The 19430-nt window shown below is 43.9% G+C and overlaps 1 protein-coding gene across 1 annotated transcript in view; it reads left to right on the top strand.

Moving 5' to 3' along the window:
• LOC126212750 (serine/threonine-protein phosphatase 6 regulatory ankyrin repeat subunit C-like) overlaps positions 1-19430 on the top strand; it is a 160643-nt gene that overhangs the window by 124886 nt on the left and 16327 nt on the right. The window contains exons 10-13 of the mRNA XM_049940158.1: positions 6182-6284; positions 6400-6447; positions 10543-11092; positions 17964-18107. Coding sequence (XP_049796115.1) covers positions 6182-6284; positions 6400-6447; positions 10543-11092; positions 17964-18107 — 845 coding nt within the window. The remainder of the gene's footprint in view (positions 1-6181; positions 6285-6399; positions 6448-10542; positions 11093-17963; positions 18108-19430) is intronic.

Genomic DNA, 19430 nt, shown 5'->3' with positions numbered 1-19430 from the left:
CAGATGGCTCTAAGCACTATGGGACTTAACATCTAAGGTCATCAGTCCCCTAGAACTTAGAACTACTTAAACCTAACTAACCGAAGGCCATCACACACAACCATGCCCGAGGCAGGATTCGAACCTGCGACCGTAGCAGCGTCCGCAGCTCGTGGTCGTGCGGTAGCGTTCTCGCTTCCCACGCCCGGGTTCCCGGGTTCGATTCCCGGCGGGGTCAGGGATTTTCTCTGCCTCGTGATGGCTGGGTGTTGTGTGATGTCCTTAGATTAGTTAGGTTTAAGTAGTTCTAAGTTCTAGGGGACTGATGACCATAGATGTTAAGTCCCATAGTGCTCACAGCCATTTGAACCATTTGACCGTAGCAGCAGCGTGGTTCCGGACTGAAGCGCCTAGAACCGCTCGGCCACAACGGCCGGCGACTGTACACGATTTTTGAAATAAAAGTAACGTAGCCAAAGCGCGATCAAGAAAAACGTTGATGTCTGTTACTGCATTTGAATATCTTTAACTTTCATTTAACGTAACTTAGTAATAATATATCTAATACGTAACTAGGACCTACTTCCAAAGAGCGCAACACCAGTGTACGTGTGCTACGGCCTCTGACCAATAATTGCGATTGTGTTTGTTTAGATCAGATTTATTCTTATTATACAATATACGTATTTTTTACTGTCATTTCTTGTTAACAGTACCAGCTTATTCACAAGAATTAGCAGCTTTCAGCCAGTTAATACTAAGCAGAAATCCAATCTCCATTTGGCTCGCACTTCCTTAACTCTTGTGCAGACACTTGTGCAGTATACTGCGGCATCCATTTTCAGTGATCTGCCGTAAGAATTCAAAAGTCTTAGCAGTAATGCACGCGCTTTCAAATCGAAACTGAAGAGTTTCCTCTTGGGTCACTCCTCCTATTCTGACGAGGACTTCGCCAGCCGTGGTGGCCGAGCGGTTCTAGGCGCTTCAGTCCGGAACCGCGCGACTGCTACGGTCGCAGGTTCGAATCCTGCCTCGGGCAGGGATGTGTGTGACGTCATTAAGTTACTTAGATTTAAGTAGTTTTCAGTTCTAGGGGACTGATGACCTTAGATGTTAAGTCCCGTAGTGCTCAGAGCCATTTGAACCATTTGAGCCTGTGGGGGACTTCCTTGATAAATTAAGCTTATATTGTTGACTGTGTTTACTTAAACTTATGACTTGACTTTCTTTGGCCTCATAAACATTTTATTTTTTCTGTTATTACTTTTATGATGTAATTTCGTGTACTGACACGTCCCATGAAGCTTGGAGATTTGCTCCTCAATTTGGTCCTACGGAAGTCGAAGTGTAAATAACTAAAAAATAATAAACATCGTGGACAGTTAGCGCTAATGATTTGGCCACCTATCGTACATTTATGGGATGGAATCGAGAAGTCAGTTCGTACACAAAACATTGCGCTGGCGAAGCTTTCGTAGTTATGGACTGCTACAGGGGCTTCCAACAACTCGCTGAGTCCGTGCCGCACCATGCCAGGCAGAAGGTGGTGCGACACGATACGAGGAGGTGTCTGGTGGCTTTCGTCACCGAGGTGTAGGCTTACAGAAAGATTTTGACGATGCTAATTGACATGCACTCTTTGAGTTTTTGAGGTAACAGAGATAAAATATGAATAGTGAAAGGTTATTTACAAATTTTACAGGAACCAGACTACAGTTGTAGGAGTTCAGGGACGAGAAAGGAAAGTGTCCGTGTTGTGAGACATTGCGCATGTTCAAAATGTTCAAATGTGTGTGAAATCTTATGGGACTTAACTGCTAAGGTCATCAGGCACTAGCCGGCCAATGTGGTCGGGCGGTTCTAGTCGCTACAGTCTGGAACCGCGCGACCGCTACGGTCGCAGGTTCGAATCCTGTCTCGGGATTGGATGTGTGTGATGACCTTAGTTTAGTTAGGTTTAAGTAGTTCTAAGTTCTAGAGGACTGATGACAGAAGTTAAGTCCCATAGTGCTCAGAGCAGTGTGCGATTTGCAGGAGGGGGGGGGGGGGGGGGTATGGGGGGATTCCCCCCCCCACCCCCTCTGCATCAGACCATCCCCTCCTCTGGTTTTAGTTTATGCATCCCAACCTGGGATGTTTATTTCCCATGTACTGCAGTAAAACTTTACATATAATTTAAATTTGTGGAGCCGAACACTGAAAGTTTTTAATACAGTCTTACTATTAATACTATTAATATGTTCGCTTATTAATTTTGAAAAAGTGTTAGGTAGTAGGTAAGCATTTCAAAACATTTAGAACTAAACGACAAGACGACGCACGCCACATTTCCGTAGCATGCCGCAATGTTGCAAGACGTCGCCCCAGCGTAAACGAGGCTTTAGAGCCAGGTCTGTATTGTATGGTGGATGTGATGTGTTGCGTACGAAACTAAAACCTGCAATCAGATCCAAACGTCGTGGAAAACTGTGAAGAGGTGTCATCCTGCAGCAAGATAACGCTCGCCCAAATTCTGCCAAACGGACAGCCGACGCAATAAAGGAGTTGAGATTGGAGGTGCTGGAACATCCACCATACGGTCCAGACCTGGCTCCAAGCGATTTTCACATGTTTGGACCCTTAACGGAGGCACTACAGGGAAGGGGATTAGAAAGTGATGAAGACGTCTTTGCTGCGGTGCAAAATTGGTTATAGATGCAACCGATGAACGTATTTTCTGATGAAATAAAAAAACTCGTAAAACGTCGGGAAAACTGCATTGAAGTCCAGGGATGTTAGGTAGAAAAATAACGCATGTTTCAGTTTTCTATCATCAGAATAAGTACAGCTTTTCACAAATGTGCCTTTACTTTTTGAATTCCTCTCGTATACCTGTATGTAGATGATTTTGTAAATAAGCTTCACCTATAATGTACTTTTAAAGATATAACAAGGGATGGCTTTTCTGATAGTGCATACGCGTGAATAGTGAGTTTCGGCATTAACGTATATTTATAAATAACTGTTTAACCATGGGTAACGCCACGGTCAAAGCTAGTAACATATACAGGGTGTCCCAGCTATCTTGTCCACCCAAAATATCTCTGGAACAATAACAGCTATTGGAAAACGACTTTCACCGGTATCAATGTAGGGCTGGGGCCCATGAATGTACATATTTGGAAACATTCTAAAACGAAAGCATATGTGTTTTTTAACACAAACTTATGTTTTTTTAAATGGACCTCCTATATTTTTTGTTCAGCAATCCATAGCATGACAAAGCACATACACAATGGCGTTGATTGCATCGCAATATTCCCATTACATCCCGAGATATTGAGACACGAAGTTGACGCTTGAAACATCCGACATGCGCTGCTAGCGCACGTCCTGAGGCTCAGGCGTGAACCCCATGCCGCCCGTAATCGCGATGTGATTGACATGCGTTATCACACCTCCAGACTTATCAAGAGGTCCGAAACGAATAATGTCTGCTGCGATTACGGGCAGCATGGGGTTCACGCCTGAGCCTCAGGACGTGCGCTAGCAGCGCATGTCGGGTGTTTCAAGCGTCAACTTCGCGTCTTAATATCTCGGGATGTAATGGGAATATTGCGATGCAATCAACGCCATTGTGTATGTGATTTGTCATGCTATGGATTGCTGAAGAAACAAATATAGGAGGTCCATTTAAAAAAAACATAAGTTTGTGATAAAAAACACATATTCTTTCGTTTTAGAATGTTTCCAAATATGTACATTCATGGGCCCCAGCCCTACATTGATACCGGTGAAAGTCGTTTTCCAATAGCTGTTATTGTTCCAGAGATATTTTGGGTGGACAAGATAGCTGGGACACCCTGTATAATTGTACTAACCCCCTAAGACTCCCCCCCCCCCCCCCCCCCCACTGGTAAAAGCACAAATCGCACACTGGCTCAGAGCTATTTGGACCATCAGTCCCTAAGCTTACACACTGCTTAAAATAAATTATCCTAAGGACAAACACACACACCCATGCCCGCGGGAGGACTGAACCTCCGCCGGGACCAGCCGTACAGTCCATGATTGCTGCACCCTAGACCGCTCGGATAATCCCGCGCGGCCACTGCGCGTGACGTCGGACATGTGGGGAGGATATGGTTCGCGGTGGGCGGGGACCCGGGGCAGAGGGGAGGCTGCGGAAGGTCCAGGCGGGGGGCGGCGGTCCGTCCGAGAGGCCTGCCGCGGATAAAAGGCGGGACCCGCCAGCGGCCGCCACTGCAGCGGCTGGTGCGGCGCGGGACGGAGTGGCCGTGGCTGGTGAGTCTCTGCGCTTTCCTTCCGTCTGTCACCCCACTCACATTGACAGTCCCTCGTTCTCTGTGTCACCCACACTTGATGGCTGCGAATCGAGGAAACCAAAGAAAAAAAAAAACTGTTTTCTTTTCTCTTTTTCTCGATTTTTCCCCACGAGCCACAGCACTACAACTATTCTGATGCATCCTGCACCGGTACGAGTCAGTTACGCCACTTAAGCACGCTACTGCTGCTCAAAGCGTAACTTAACGCGACCCGGTCTGGCCGAATTTCCTTTGGCTGTCCATACTAACATCGGACTTTTCTCAAAACCTACTTGTTCGAATCCACCCTTCGATCAGTACCTCTCCTAACTCCTGTAGTGACGAGGGAGGCGCAAATCTGCTCCGGAGTCTGGCCATCAATACCGCCCACAAGAGTTCGATAATGTTCAAGTCCGGGGACTGTGCTGGCCAGGGAAGACGCTGTAGTTCAACTACATGCTCCTCATACCACGACTGTACTGTCCTGGCCGTGTGAACGGGTGCATCACTGTTTGGATCATGGAGTGCACATCATCACGTAAAATGTTCACATAATCTTTGCCTGTAACACGGTTTTTGAGAGTAACGATGGGACCAGCAAAATACTGTGATATGGCTGCCCACACCATCACACTTCCACCTCCATGCTTAACCGCTGGAATGAAGCAATCAGGATTCTGGGCTTCATTCGGCGTAAACCCCTCCCGATGTTGGAAATAAAGAGAACGCTGACTCGTCGGACCACATGACGTGTTTTCACTGATCAGCCATCCACGATTTACGCTCCCGGCACCATGTTTTACGCTTCTTTGCGTTGGTTGTCGCCACTAATGGTTTCGGTATAGCAGCTCGTCCACGAATATTCGCTTTATGGAGTTCTCAGTGGACAGTATCGATAGATACGGGGTGTCGAATATGGCTATTGAGCTCTGCAGTCACTTTAGCCGCCGTAGTTCAAATGGCTCTGAGCACTATGCGACTTAACTTCTTAGGTCATCAGTCGCCTAGAACTTGGAACTAATTAAACCTAACTAACCTAAGGACATCACACACATCCATGCCCGAGGCAGGATTCGAACCTGCGACCGTAGCGGTCGCTCGGCCCCAGACTGTAGCGCCTAGACCCGCACGGCCACTCCGGCTGGCCGGCCGTAGTTTAGTGCTGTTTTCACACAATTCGTGTGATTGGACTTGGTGACAAGAAATTTTAGTCTCCGAGACTCGATATGTATAAAGTACAAATATGCACACGATGGCATGTAGATGTGCCCAGATGGACACATCACCAAACCAATCGCTTCCCAACGTAATTAGACACTGAAACAGAGTATATTTCTGGAGATATCATTAGTAACAGCATCTCTGTTGGCTACTATAAAAGAAATAGTTAAATGCATCTGAATACTATAACAATTATTTGTAGTAGCATAAGTACAGAAAAATGTTGCTGTTACAGGCAAGCACACCCCCATCCCTCGCTCCCTTTCGGCGACTCATCAGCTCGTAATGTCACATACAACAGTTCTACTTGAAAAAAATAAAAATAAACCCAAGTTGATATAAATATGACAGCAACTAGTATGGCTATGAAAAAAGACTACGCGTCATTTAGACAACACTTTTCCACAATTAATTTGGCGTAAGCAAGAATTAGTGTCTTAAACTGTTTCAGATATTGCTTAGCTGAATTAGGCAGTGTCTATTGGCGGAACAATGTGATGTATATCTTGTAAGAAACTGAATCATAAATAGTGTGAAATATTAATCTACACTAGCTAATTTACATTAAATCTTGCTGACTAAAAATTACTTGTAACTATATTTGTCACAGGTTGTTCTGCAGGGTACAAATTTTTTGAAGGTATTTCGAGGAAGAAGTTGTTTACCTGGCCTGATAACTTCTTCCTGGCATTATGTGCGGCAGAAGCGTTTGGTGGTTCATCTGCATTTTTGTGGCGATAGTCACAGATACCAGCCTCAGTGACCCGGCCTCCAATACAGGTGAAATATTTGTTCTTTTTTCAGATCGTATAAGTTCGGGTAGAATTATGAATAACGATTTTGTATTAACTGTGTTCAGTTATTTCACTAAGGTATCCACCAATTCCATTTGTAGGATCTGATTCTGAAGTCGCAGACAATCGTTTAAGAACCGACAAGGAAGGTGAGTATTTTTTCCCATTATTCCCGAAAACGTTTCATGGTTCAACAACTTCATCTGATGCCAGTTTATCTCATTGTGGTAGTCTTATTTAGTGATTAAGAACTGCTTTGAGTCACAGTGTTATCATGTCAGTCTATTGCCACAGTACTCATAATCACCAACATTCATAACTTTTGCTTTTGGTATTATAGTTTGCTATTTGGAATGCTATTTATTTATCTGTCGTATATATGTTTTATAGATCCTTACAGTGACACCGTAGCCTGGCTGAGGAAAGCATCAGTTCTATTTTCACGAAATGTTTCAGTAACGTAACGCATCATTAGGCATCTCAAGTAGGAGAAATGTTGTGTTGTGCTCAATGTCTTACATCGATTTTGTGAGATACACTGACGCTGTAATGTTCACCTTAGAAACGCTAGAACAAAAGGTGACACAAAACTGCTAAATTCGATTAACTCGGATGGTTATTTACTGATATTTGCATATCTAATCCTACTTCCGGTATTTCCTTGATATCTTTTAAGTGAGATATGTCAGATAAAATTGCCTTTAAAACTTAGGTCCAGAAACTTCACCTTTTTCTTGTTGATTGTACCAGAACTTCTGCTTGTGTCGTGATATAGCATGTATTTTGTTATGTTGCATGACGCGTGAAACGTATTTTGTGCTGCAGCATCAACTGTAACCAACTTTATACCTTTCTAGCAGTGGTGTCCTCGTTCAAAGAATCGGTAATCCCGAATTTAAATGTAAATCAATCTGTATAAACGTACATTTTTGTGAATTTTCGGAAGCTACGAATGTTTTGCATAACAAATTTCGAAAAAATTCGCCGTTTGTGACGTAGTTACTGTGGAAAAAACTGTAACTAATAGACCGTGTTGCACTCAGCTCCCCCCTTCAACAGGAATGTATGCTGTCTACATTTATCGCAAATTAACGTTATTTTTGAGGTTGACAGCGATCAAAATCTCAAAAATTTTGAATAAAATCAGGAAAGGTTATCCCAGGTGTTTCTGCGGCGTTAACATAAATCTCGTTTTGCGCTCTGATTGCTTCAGTTCTTACTGGGAATTAGCAGTAGTGTCAGCTGCACTGATTGAGAAATTAAAACAGAATCAAAAGGCTTATTTTAGTGTATCCTTTTTTACTATTACGTTAAACATTACACCAGCCCACTCTTAACGTGGTTCTTGAACACGGGATGAGGTAGTTAACGTTTGTAAGCAGATGGAATTCGCTCTGACTACTGTTAAGTGATTGGAAGCGGCAGGAACATTATACCCATCCTCCTAACAACAAGGTCGAGACGTTTTCCACTGACACCGAATACGAGCCAGTGAGACAGACTCACATGTTCAGAAAAGTCCTGTGTCCCATGTCAAGAGGAGGCAAATGCAAAAGGGCTGAGTCCATTAACCACTGGAATTTGACACATGTGATGGATAACAGTAACCCCTTAGAGAACTGCAACAACGGATGGAAAGGAACGCTTCGTTGTTGGTTGGTTGCTTGGTTGATTTGGGGCAAGGGACAAGACAGCAGAGGTCACTAGTTCCATCGGATTAGGGAATGACGGGGAAGGAAGTCGGCCATGCCCTTTCAAAGGAACCATCCCAGTCACACCAGCCTACGAGAAGCTACTAGAAGTGATGCACAAAACTACCTCCAATATCCTTAATAACCATTTGTTGTAGGACCTTAGATAATGTTATGAGCATGAACTTAGTGATATTTCTCTAATGTGAACGACTGACCTCCTCCACGTCTTCTAGCACGGATTTCAGAAACACCGATCATGTAAAACCCAGCTCGCACTTTTCTCACACAACATTCTGAAACCACTGATGTTAAAAATTTACTGTTTTCTGTATCATCAATTTTAGGATATACACATAGAAGACAAAAGTCATGGGATACCCCTAATATAAATATCAGACCTCCTTTTGCACCGCATAGTGCCACAATTCGACATGGAATGTACTCAACAAGTTGTTGGAAGTACTTTGCAGAAAAATTGGGCCATACGGCCTCTATCGCCAACAGTAATTGTGGAAGTATTGTTGATGCAGCATTTTGTGCACAAACTGCCCTCTCGATTACCTCCAATAAATGTTTGGTGGGACTCATGTCAGGCCACCAGCTTTTACTGTGCCCTCTTGACAACTTGGGTCTCTGGCTTCATGGGATCTGCACCACATTCGAAATCTATCATCGGCTCTTATCAACTGAAATCTGGACTGATCTGACCAGGCTACAGTTTTCCATGGGTCTAATGTCCAATTGATATGGTCAGGAGCGCAGGAGAGGTGCTTCAATCGATGTTGTGCTGCCATAGCCCATTAACGCCAAATTTGGCTGCACCGTCCTAAGGGATTTTCGTCATATGTCCCACACAGATTTCTGCTGTTATTTACGTAGTGTTGCTCGTCTTATAGCACTAACAACTCTACACCAACGGTCTTGGTCGTTACGTGAAGGCCGTCAGCCACTGCGATTACCTTGGTGAGAGGTAATGCCAAAACTGTAGTATTCTTGGTACAGTCTTCACACTGTGGATCTAGGAATATTGAATCCCATAACGGTTTCTGAAATGGAATGCACCATGTGTCTAGCTCCAACTTCCATTTCCCCTTCAAAGCCTGTTAATTCTGGATGTGCAGCCATAATCACCTTTAAACATAAAAGACCTGAGTACAAATTACAGCTACACTATGGACTGAAACTATCCAGACATTTGGCTGAAAATGATTTACAAGTTCGTGGCGCTCTCCATTCGTAATGCTGGAATTCAATGTGGCGTAGTCCCACCCTTAGCCTTGATGACAGCTTCCACTCTCGAAGGCATACGTACAATTAGGTGCTGGAAGGTTTCTTGGGGAATGGCAGCCCATTCTTCACGGAGCGCTGCACTGAGGAGAGGCATTGATGTCGGTCGGTGAGGCCTGGCACGAAGTCGACGTTCCAAACCATCCCAAGGGTGTTTCTATAGGTTTCAAGTCAGGACACTGTGAAGGCCAGTCCATTATACGGATGTTACTGTCGTGCAATCACTCCGCCATAGGCTGTGGGTTATGAACAGGTGCTAGATAGTGTTGAAAGGTGCAATTGCAATCGCCATCCCTGAACTGCCCTTTAACAGAGGAAGCAAGAAAGTGCTTAAAACATCAATGTAGACCTGTGCTGTGTTAGTGCCACGCAAAGCCACAAGGGGTGCAAGACCCCTCCATGGCAAACAGCACTACACTATAACAGCACTGCTTCCGAATTTTGCTGTTGGCACTACACTGCTGGCAGATGACGTTCACCACCCATTCGCCATACCCACACCCTGCCATCGGTTCGCCACGTTGTGTACTGTGATTCATCACTCCACACAACGTTTTTCCACTGTTCAATCGTCCAATGTTTACGCTCCTTACACCAAGCGAGACGTCGTTTGGCATTTACCGGCGTGATGTGTGGCTTATGAACAGCCGCTCGACCATGGAATCAAAATTTTCCCACCTCTTGCCTAACTCTCATAGTACTGCAGTGGATCCTGATGCAGTCTGGAATTCCCATGTGATGGTATGGATAGATGTCTGCCCCTTCAACTGCCGGCAGTCTCTGTAAGCCAACAGACGAGGTCGGCCTGCGGCCTGTACGCTTTTGTGCTGTACGTGTTCCTTCACGTTTCCAGTTCACTATGACGTAGGAAACAGTGGACCTAGGGACGTTTAGGAGTGTGGAAATCTTGCATACAGTCGTATAACACAAGTGACACCCAATCACTCGACCACATTCGAAGCCTATGAGTTCTGCAGCGCCCCAGTCTGCTCTCACGATGTCTAATGATTGCTGAGGTCACTGATATGGAGGATCTGCCAGTAGGTAGCAGCACAATGCACCTAGTACGATAAATGTATGGTTTTGGGGCTGTCTCGAGACTTTTGATCACATAGTGTACGTTAATGCACTGTTCTTTTATACCTTGCGTTTGAGACACTATCGTTAACTGTATATGACCATGCTTCTACCCCATGACTTTTGTCTAGAGGCAAAGGGCTGCAGAGTGACTCTAGTGACACTATGCTTTCGAATCGTTGACAGTGGAACCAGTTCAGAGGGTTAAGGAGACCGCAGCTGTGGATCTGGCCGCCCTTCTGGACGCTGGGGACAGCGCAGTGGTAACGCTGGTGGCAGGCGACACACGTCTGGTGGCGCACAGGGCCGTCCTGATTGCCAGTAGCACCGTGTTCGCCGCCATTTTGCGCAACAACACGCTGGAGGCCAGCAGCGGCCACGTTGCCATCTCAGACGTGGAGGGTCCAGTGCTGCGCCACCTGCTGGCCTACATGTATACACTCCAGGCCCCCCAGCTGCACAGCATGGCCCCGCAGCTGCTGGCCGCTGCTGAAAGATATGGACTGTCCGCCCTGAAGGCAGAGTGTGAGCAGCTGGTAGCTGCACGAGTGTCTGGGGGGAGTGCTGCGGCCACAGCCGTCCTCGAAGTCAGGCACTCCTCTAACAGCCTGAGGCAGGCCGTGGTTGACTTCATAAAGGCTCACCTGCTCCACGTGATGGGACAGACCCTGCACAGCCAGCGTGAAGATCAGGTGGAAGTGAGCCGCCTGCTGTCTGTTCCACCAGCAAAAGCCAGGTAAGTGTGACACAACTCACTTGCACATGTTGTCGAATTCTACATATACAAGGTGATTATAAACTTTCAAAACGCTGTAGAAATAACGTCAAATTGCAACAGAATATTATAGGACAAGGGGGATAGCGTGTGGCAGAAAAAAAATATTGTGAAAATTGATCAATAGATAGCGCTTTATGTGTGGGAATACGCCAGTGCCGGCCGCAGTGGCCGAGCGGTCCTAGGCGCTTCAGTCCGGAACCGCGCGACTGCTATGGTAGCAGGTTCGAATCCTGCCTCGGGCATGGACGTTTGTGATATCCCTAGGTTAGTTAGGTTTAAGTAGTTCTAAGTTATAGGGGACTGATGACCTCAGAGGTTAAGTCCCATAGTGCTCAGAGCCATTTGAATACGTCAATGAAAACACTTGTCATGCACACGACCCACTGAAGTTGGCATAAACACGCCGAGTATACATCTTTTCCTCCTTTCGCGTCTACGGTGTTCGCCATGACTGTCTCAATGCAGGATCACGCTCTGCTTGTAAAGCTGTATTACACACATGGTGACTGTGCACACGTCACTCTGCAGAAGTTATGGACATTGAAGGGTTTGAAAAAAAGACTGCCATGGGTCTGTAGAAAATTATTCGGAAATTCTAAAGGACCGGATCTTTTGGTGTGCAACCTGGTATGAGGAGGAAACGAACTGATTCGACGTCAGTAGAAGCAGTGGCCACAGCAATGCGGGAGGAGACGGGTGGTGGTGTGCAAACATTGGACATACCCATGAGCATGGTGCATAAAATCCTATGAAACATCCTTCTTTGCAATCCATTAAAAATTACCCATGTGCACGAGTTGCTTCCTGTTGACCTGCCAGTACGAGAGACCTTGGCTTTAGAATATCTTGAGGCATGGAAGTGGACAATGATTGGCTGTGGACAGACGAAGCCCACTTCCATCTGACAGGATCTGTCAATACACAGAATTGTCGAATATCGGCAACGGAAAATCCACACACACAATCAACCAGTACCACTACTTCACCCTGAAAATGTCACTGTGCGGTGTGGGTTTATGGCATAATTTATCATAGGTCAATATTCTTTCGAAGAGGCAGGTGTTTCCATTCCTGTTACCTGTACCATACTGGTAAGCATTATGAGCGTCTTTCGCGCTACCACGTCATTCCAGCTCTGCAAGAGCGTGGATGTGTGGATGGAGATCATTTTTATGCAAGATGGAGCACCTCCATACACTGCAAATCCAGTTAAGCAGCTGCTGAAGCGCCATTTCGGAAATGCTAGAATTATCAGTCGCCATTTCCCTACAGCCTGGCCATCCCGATCACCTGATATTAATCCGTGTGATTTCTGGCTGTGGGGTTACCTGAAAGATGTTGTGTTCAGTGTTCCGATTGCAAACTTAGCTGCATTGAAGGCACGCATTGCACAACACATTCTGAATGTAACCCTGGAAACACTTCTATCAGTTGTGGAACATGCTGTTTCTCGGTTTCAACATGTTGCAGGAAACGGTGGACAGCATATTGAACATATGTTGCGCCAGTCACACGGAACTTAATAATCCGATATGATTTTGATTAATGCTTTTTATGCGGTTTTTGGCATCAGGACAAAACCCAAAGTGATTGATGCTTTTGATGCGCTTTTGTCCTCAGGATTATTAAAAACCTATGTGATTGATACTTTTTATGCGGTTTTTGGCCTCATGATGGTTGAAAACCGATTTTTTCCATCCGATATGATATGACATGACATGGCCACGGTGAATAACTGTATTACACCTGTACACCCATGCAGACTGATTAGTGCAGTCTGTTCATCGTCAAATGTACACCTCAGGCATTGTTGTATGATTCACTTGTCATTTGCAGTTGACCACTATTAAATTATGATGCTTACAGCGCCATCTCTTGCTACATTTTGTAACTATTTATTTTTCTTCTGCCAGACGTTTTCCCCTTTCTCCGATAACATTCTGTTACAATTTTACATCATTCTGACCAGTCATGTTATTTCTACAGCGGTTTGAAAGTTTGACTTTAATTAGAATCGCTCTGTATATTCGCAAGCCAACAATCTTTGCCTCTGAGTTTCCTTAGATTCGTCTTTGCTGTAAAATAGAGCATTTTCTGTTAGCTCATAAAGCTGTCGTTGAGTTGTCATGAGAGGTACATGGAATCTCTAAATTGAACTATGTCTATTAGCGCACAGACTGGCTGACAAAATTCATGAGGAAAAGTCAGGATTTCGTAGCTTCACAAACTGAGTTTATTTGACGTTATTAGTTCTGTTAAACTGCTTAAGCGAAAAAGCTCTTAATTTGGTTCTGACATCAATCCTCCGAACAAAAGGTTCACTGCCTATGAAGAAAACAGCACCCATTCTAGTGGTGGACACAGTGATGTGCTGCTCAGAAAAAAAAGCAGAAAGCGGGCTTTATTGTATGCAGAGCAGCATTTATTGTTTGCTTTCTTTTCTGTTACTAGCAGTGAGCTATGCATAAAGGGAATATATCGGTCTCTCGTTCAATACCTGCACCAAGAACGCTGCAGTATGCTGCTGTGTGGTTGAAGGATGGTAGCCACGTATTTAAAATTTCTCATTTCTTGTGCTGTCATTCTCTAAATGTTGACCTATGCAAACGTTAGTTGTCGTAAGGCCAAAGGTCAGAGTAATTGCAATTCCCACATTAGCACTACTGTTTGATGCGCTATGTATACCTTTTCTCTTTCTAGGTACATGTGTACAATCTCCATAATAGGATCAACTTATTCTCTCCAAACAGTGCAGGGGAATTGTAATTTTTATGGAGTATACTGGTCTTCAAAAATAAGATTTTGGTTCTCCATCAGAGAAGGTATGGAATACATCTATTACAGAAAGTCTCATAAGTACATGGGCAGGATGGGTTAGCTGGTTACTCCACATACAACACCTGACAAGACAACGAGCCAGACTGCACAAGAGCAGAGCAATTTAGGTTGGTTCCAGATGGTGCTGGCCCTTCCATTCCCCTTTCTTGTCAGTTGATTCTCATGATATGTACAGGACTTTAGTCCACTCCTTTCTATAACTCAAACAGGGAGGTATTTCTTGGACAAGGGCGCTGTACTTGCTTCCTAGAAGAGCCACTGTCAAATCTCATCTTGGTTGTCTTGCATGTAGCTATCCATAGCGATACTAAATGCTGTCTAGTGAATTCCAGTGCTTCATTCTACCAGGAGTTCACTAGTGCATTAACTGCAGTTACTGATCAGTCTGTAACATCCTCAAAGTTGATATGACCTCCAGATAGAACTGTCCTCAGGTAAATACAGTACAAGTCCTCCTTACATGTCTAGTGTGCAGTATTACTCATAACTTTCCTTTAATTTTCAGCTATTTTTAAATGTTTATACAGCTCTTAACTGACTGCCTGATAAACTACAATTCCTGCCTTCGAGATAATGTTGTCTGCATTGTCTGACTTTTTTCTCATTTAGTTGTATCTTGTCTCGAAAATCACTAAAAGCTTATATCTCCTGTTCATTGTAATGTAACACGAAAACGAATATTCGAAACAAAATACGTATCACCAGCACTCTTTTCAAGATATCCTATGATAATACATATATTTAAACGTAATTCTATCTGCAGTACTCAAATGTATATTTCGTAAATGCTCTTGATAACCTAAATCGGATAATGTTATAATTCCCACCCATTATCTTCTTCATTGCCACATGATACTATATAGTATATGGTAATTGTATGTTTTCTTATCAAAACATCAACTTCAAAGATAGTTTTTCATTCACATCACCTGTATGTCTACAAAGACCTTTATTTTGTGTCAGTGGTAAATTCGTAGACGAGTTTGCTAGATTAAATTACCTGAACACACATTAACACGCAACCACAAGAAAACTGTCGAATCTGGTAATTACAATACATTGAACAAAATACTCATTTGACTACATCTCCTCGATCATTGGCTGCATTCGTAAATTTCATGTCTAGTTTCACTCCTATCACAGTTGTTTTCATTTGTCAACACATTACGCACAAATTTCTGTGAAGACACTAACTTTGCTCTGCTCCTTTCTGAAAACATTCCAACTATGTTTCTGGATTGCACTGAGATAATAAATTACTGTCATATATTTCATAATGTGTTATCCTAAACACAGCAGTAAACTTACATTACTAACCACAGGTATATAACTATTGCGCGCGCGCGCGCACACACACACACACACACACACACACACACACACAGTTCAGTTTTCAGACATTTTCTTGTACTGTCTTCTCCTTTCTGGCCAAAATCACATTTGTCTTTAATCAATTTCTATATGCAATAAAAAATTCTTGATTATTTACAAAAAATATACTTTTTCTACTGAAATATGCAGTCTCTTTACTACTATTTTCAATGACTTATCGAAGATTTTATTCTAAGAACAATAGTCCCTACAACTTATACAATGAGTTTTGTATTAATTTTTATATTCTAATGAAGTGGGAAATGGGAAAATGGGGTCTGGTTTAGCAAAGAAATTGTTCGTTTCCTATGACAATCAGGGTAATTAAGTAAACTTTTAAGCGAACTGGGGAAAACTTTATTCTGAATTTTCATAGCCTAGTTTGGCCCTGAATAATCTGATAAAGATGGACAATTGGGGTATCAAATATACCACCGTTACGTGCAGGTTTGCAAAAAAAAAGATGTAATTACTTAAAGAAAAAAATCAGGACAGTTAAGAAAAACTTAATTAATCATTTCAAGGGAAACTGAAGTATTTCATTAATAAATGCTACTAGCTATGTAAATAAAGTGTCAAAAGCTTAATCCCTTCAAGTCCTAACATTTTCCACAAATATAGTTAATTGTTGTGCTATTTGACTATTAAAAAGGCTTCCTTCGAATCAAGTTATACATTTAGGTTGTTTCGAGAACATCAGAGGCTAGGAACGTAAGTGAGATATCAAAAACTTCATCTATTCAAAGTATAGCTACTTCGTGCGTAAAAAGTAGCACTGGTGTAGTATTTAACTAACAAAATGGTTGACTTCTAAGCAAGTATTAAACTGGAGAACCGAAGACGCTAGGAGAAAGGGGATTCATGTTGAGTGGTCTGGGTGGCCAAACCATTTGCTCAAGTTATCCAGGGTGTTCTTCAAACTAGTCGAGAACAGTTATGATCCAATAACATCATATCATTGATTGGGACCATGAAGTCCAAGTAGCTGAACACGATCATTTACAGTCAACGTTCAGATAGACCAGAAAGGCCAGTCCATTCCATGTAAAAACCGCCCATACCGTTATGAAGCCACCACCAGCTTGCAGTGACTTGTTGAGAACTTGGCTCCATAGCTCCATAAGGCCTGCGCCACACTCAAACTTTACTATGAGCTCTTATACACCGAAATCGGAACTCATCTGACTGGGGGGCGGTTTTCCAGTCGTCTGGGGTCCAACTGATATGGTAACCAGCCCAGGAGAGACCCTTCAGCTGACATGCTGTTATCAAAGGCACCCGTGTCGATAGTCTGCTGCCACAGCCCATTAATGCCAGATTTAAAGAGGTTGAAAAAATCAGCCAACCAGTTGTAAAACAAAGGTTTATTAGACCTTGACCTAGGTTTCGATGTTCCTGAAAATATCGTCTTCAGAAGGAATGGGTCCTGTTACATCACATGATGGAAGATATTTTTAGAAACATGGGAACCCAGGTAAAAGGCTACTAAACCTTTGTTTTGCAACTGGTTGGCTGATTTTTTCAACTTGTCCAGATTTTCACAGTTGCTGTTTCAGACCCATGTTAAGATTTTGAAATGTCTCATGTCACCACAGTCCTGTTGGATACGTTCGTCGCAAATCCAACATTGGTTTCTGCAGCTATTTCAAGCTGTGTTCCTTGTCTGTTAGCACTGACAAATCTACTGAACTGCTGCTGGTTTCGGTCGTTAAGTGAAGGTTGTCAGCCACTGCATAGTCCCTGGTGAGAGGTAATGCCTGAAATTTGGCATCCAGGGCACACTCTTGACACTGTACATCCCAGAATACTGAATTTCCTAATGATTTCCAGAATGGTATATCTCATGCATGTTGCACCAACTGCCATTTCGCGTTCAAAGTTTTAAATTGTCAACGGAGGAGTGTTCAAGTTGGTGGAGGCTCTGTAATGGTGTGTAGTTGGAGTGATATGGGACCCCTGATACGTCTAGATACGATCTAACAGGTGACACATACGTAAACATCCTGTCTGATCATCTGCATCCATTCATGTCCATTGTGCATTCCGACGCACTTGAGCAATTCCAGCAGGACAAGGTACACCCCACACATCCGGCACTGCTATAGAGTGGCTCCAGGAGTACACTTCTAATGGCCATCAATCTCCCCAGACATGAACATTACTGAGCATATCTGGGTTGCCTTGCAACGTGCTGTTGAGAAGAGATCTCCACCCCCTCGTACTCTTAGGAATTTATGGACATCCCTGCAGGATTCATGGTGTCAGTTCCCTCCAAAACTACTTCATACATTAGTCGAGTCCATCCCACCTCATGATGGGGCACTTCTGCATGCTCGCCAGGGCCCTATACTATATTAGGCAAGTGCACCAGTTTCTTTGGCTCTTCTCTCTCTCTCGCTGTGTGTGTGTGTATGTGTGTGCACGCGTGCGTGTTCGAGAAGCTGTGTGTAAACTGATTCATTTAGTGACTGGTTATTCATGTTAGCGAATCCGCTACTTTCTTTGGCAATGTGTGTTCTATTGTCAGTGTGTGGACAGACCCTCAGGAATATTGTCCACTGTAAGCTGTCCTCTGGCCTCCACATGAACACACTTTGCCATGCAGTGTCTCTGTGTGCAGCTCGCCAGCTATTGCAGTCAGCCGGATGACCCCCTCCACTCAGCCGCTCAGTGACCACAGCTGGACTCGCGACGCAGCTGCACCGACCACCATGTCTACCCACGACACTCCCCCACCTAACAGCGTAGCCATCGCTCTCCTGAGGTGAGTTGCGTCACTACACGTGTATCTCTTCCACATTCACAACACACGTTATTTGGCATTTCACAAAGTGTTATAGTCATGAAACAGAATGTCACTTTACCGTGAAAATCGGATGTATATAGAACGCAAAAATAAAATTTTCGACTAATTTTTGAACACACCTGGTGCATGGGTACAGTCTTCAAAATGTGTTGCGAATTGAGTTAGTAATAAAGACGCAACATTAAAACGTCATGCCGGGAGTGGTAGATTTTTGCGTATGCCAGTATTTATAACATCTATCCTGAACTATGTGTCTTCATCTTATATTTGTATGTATTTTAAATGTGTATGTTTCTTCTACATCACATTCTAAACTACTGGTGTGATTTCAAGCACATGTAACACATCCTGTCTGGAATGAAACAGTGCAGAGGTAACATACATCTAAATTTCGAAGGGGTGAGGATGAGAAAGTTATATACACTACTGGCCATTAAAATTGCTTCACCAAGAAGCAGATGATAAACGGGTATGCAATGGACAAATATATTATACTAGAACTGAGATGTGATTACATTTTCACGCAATTTGGGTGCATAGATCCTGAGAAATCAGTACCTAGAACAACCACCTCTGGCCATAATAACGGCCTTGATATGCCTGAACATTGAGTCAAACAGAGCTTGGATGGCGTGTTCAGGTACAGCTGCCCATGCAGCTTCAACACGATACCACAGTTCATCAAGAGTAGTGAATGGCGTATCGTGACGAGCCAGTTTGTCGGCCACCATTGATAAGACGTTTTCAATTGGTGAGTGATCTGGAGAATGTGCTGGCCAGGGCAGCAGTCGAACATTTTCTGTATCCAGAAAGGCCCATACAGGACCTGCAACATGCGGTCATGCATTATCCTGCTGAAATGTAGGGTTTCACAGGAATCGAATGAAGGGTAGAGCCACAGGTCGTAACACATCTGAAATGTAACGTCCACTGTTCAAAGTGCCGTCAATGCGAACAAGAGGTGACCGTGATGTGTAACCAATGGCACCCCATACCATCATGCCGGGTTATACACCAGTATGGCAATGACAAATACACCCTTCCAATGTGCGTTCATCGCGATGTCGCCTAACACGGATGTGACCATCACGATGCTGTAAACAGAACCTGGATTCATCCGAAAAAATGACGTTTTGCCATTCGTGGACCCAGGTTCGTCGTCCAGTACAGCATCGCAGGTGCTCCTGTGTGTGATGCAGCGTCAAGGGTAACCGCATCCACGGTCTCCGAGCTGGTCGGTGCTGCTGCTAACGTCGTCGAACTGTTCACGCACATGGTTGT

This window comes from Schistocerca nitens, chromosome 11 (assembly GCF_023898315.1).
Source record: "Schistocerca nitens isolate TAMUIC-IGC-003100 chromosome 11, iqSchNite1.1, whole genome shotgun sequence".
In the NCBI taxonomy this organism is placed as follows: Eukaryota; Metazoa; Arthropoda; class Insecta; order Orthoptera; family Acrididae; genus Schistocerca; species Schistocerca nitens.
Note: the sequence above shows the minus strand (reverse complement) of the source record. Positions and strands in the feature narration are given on the sequence as shown.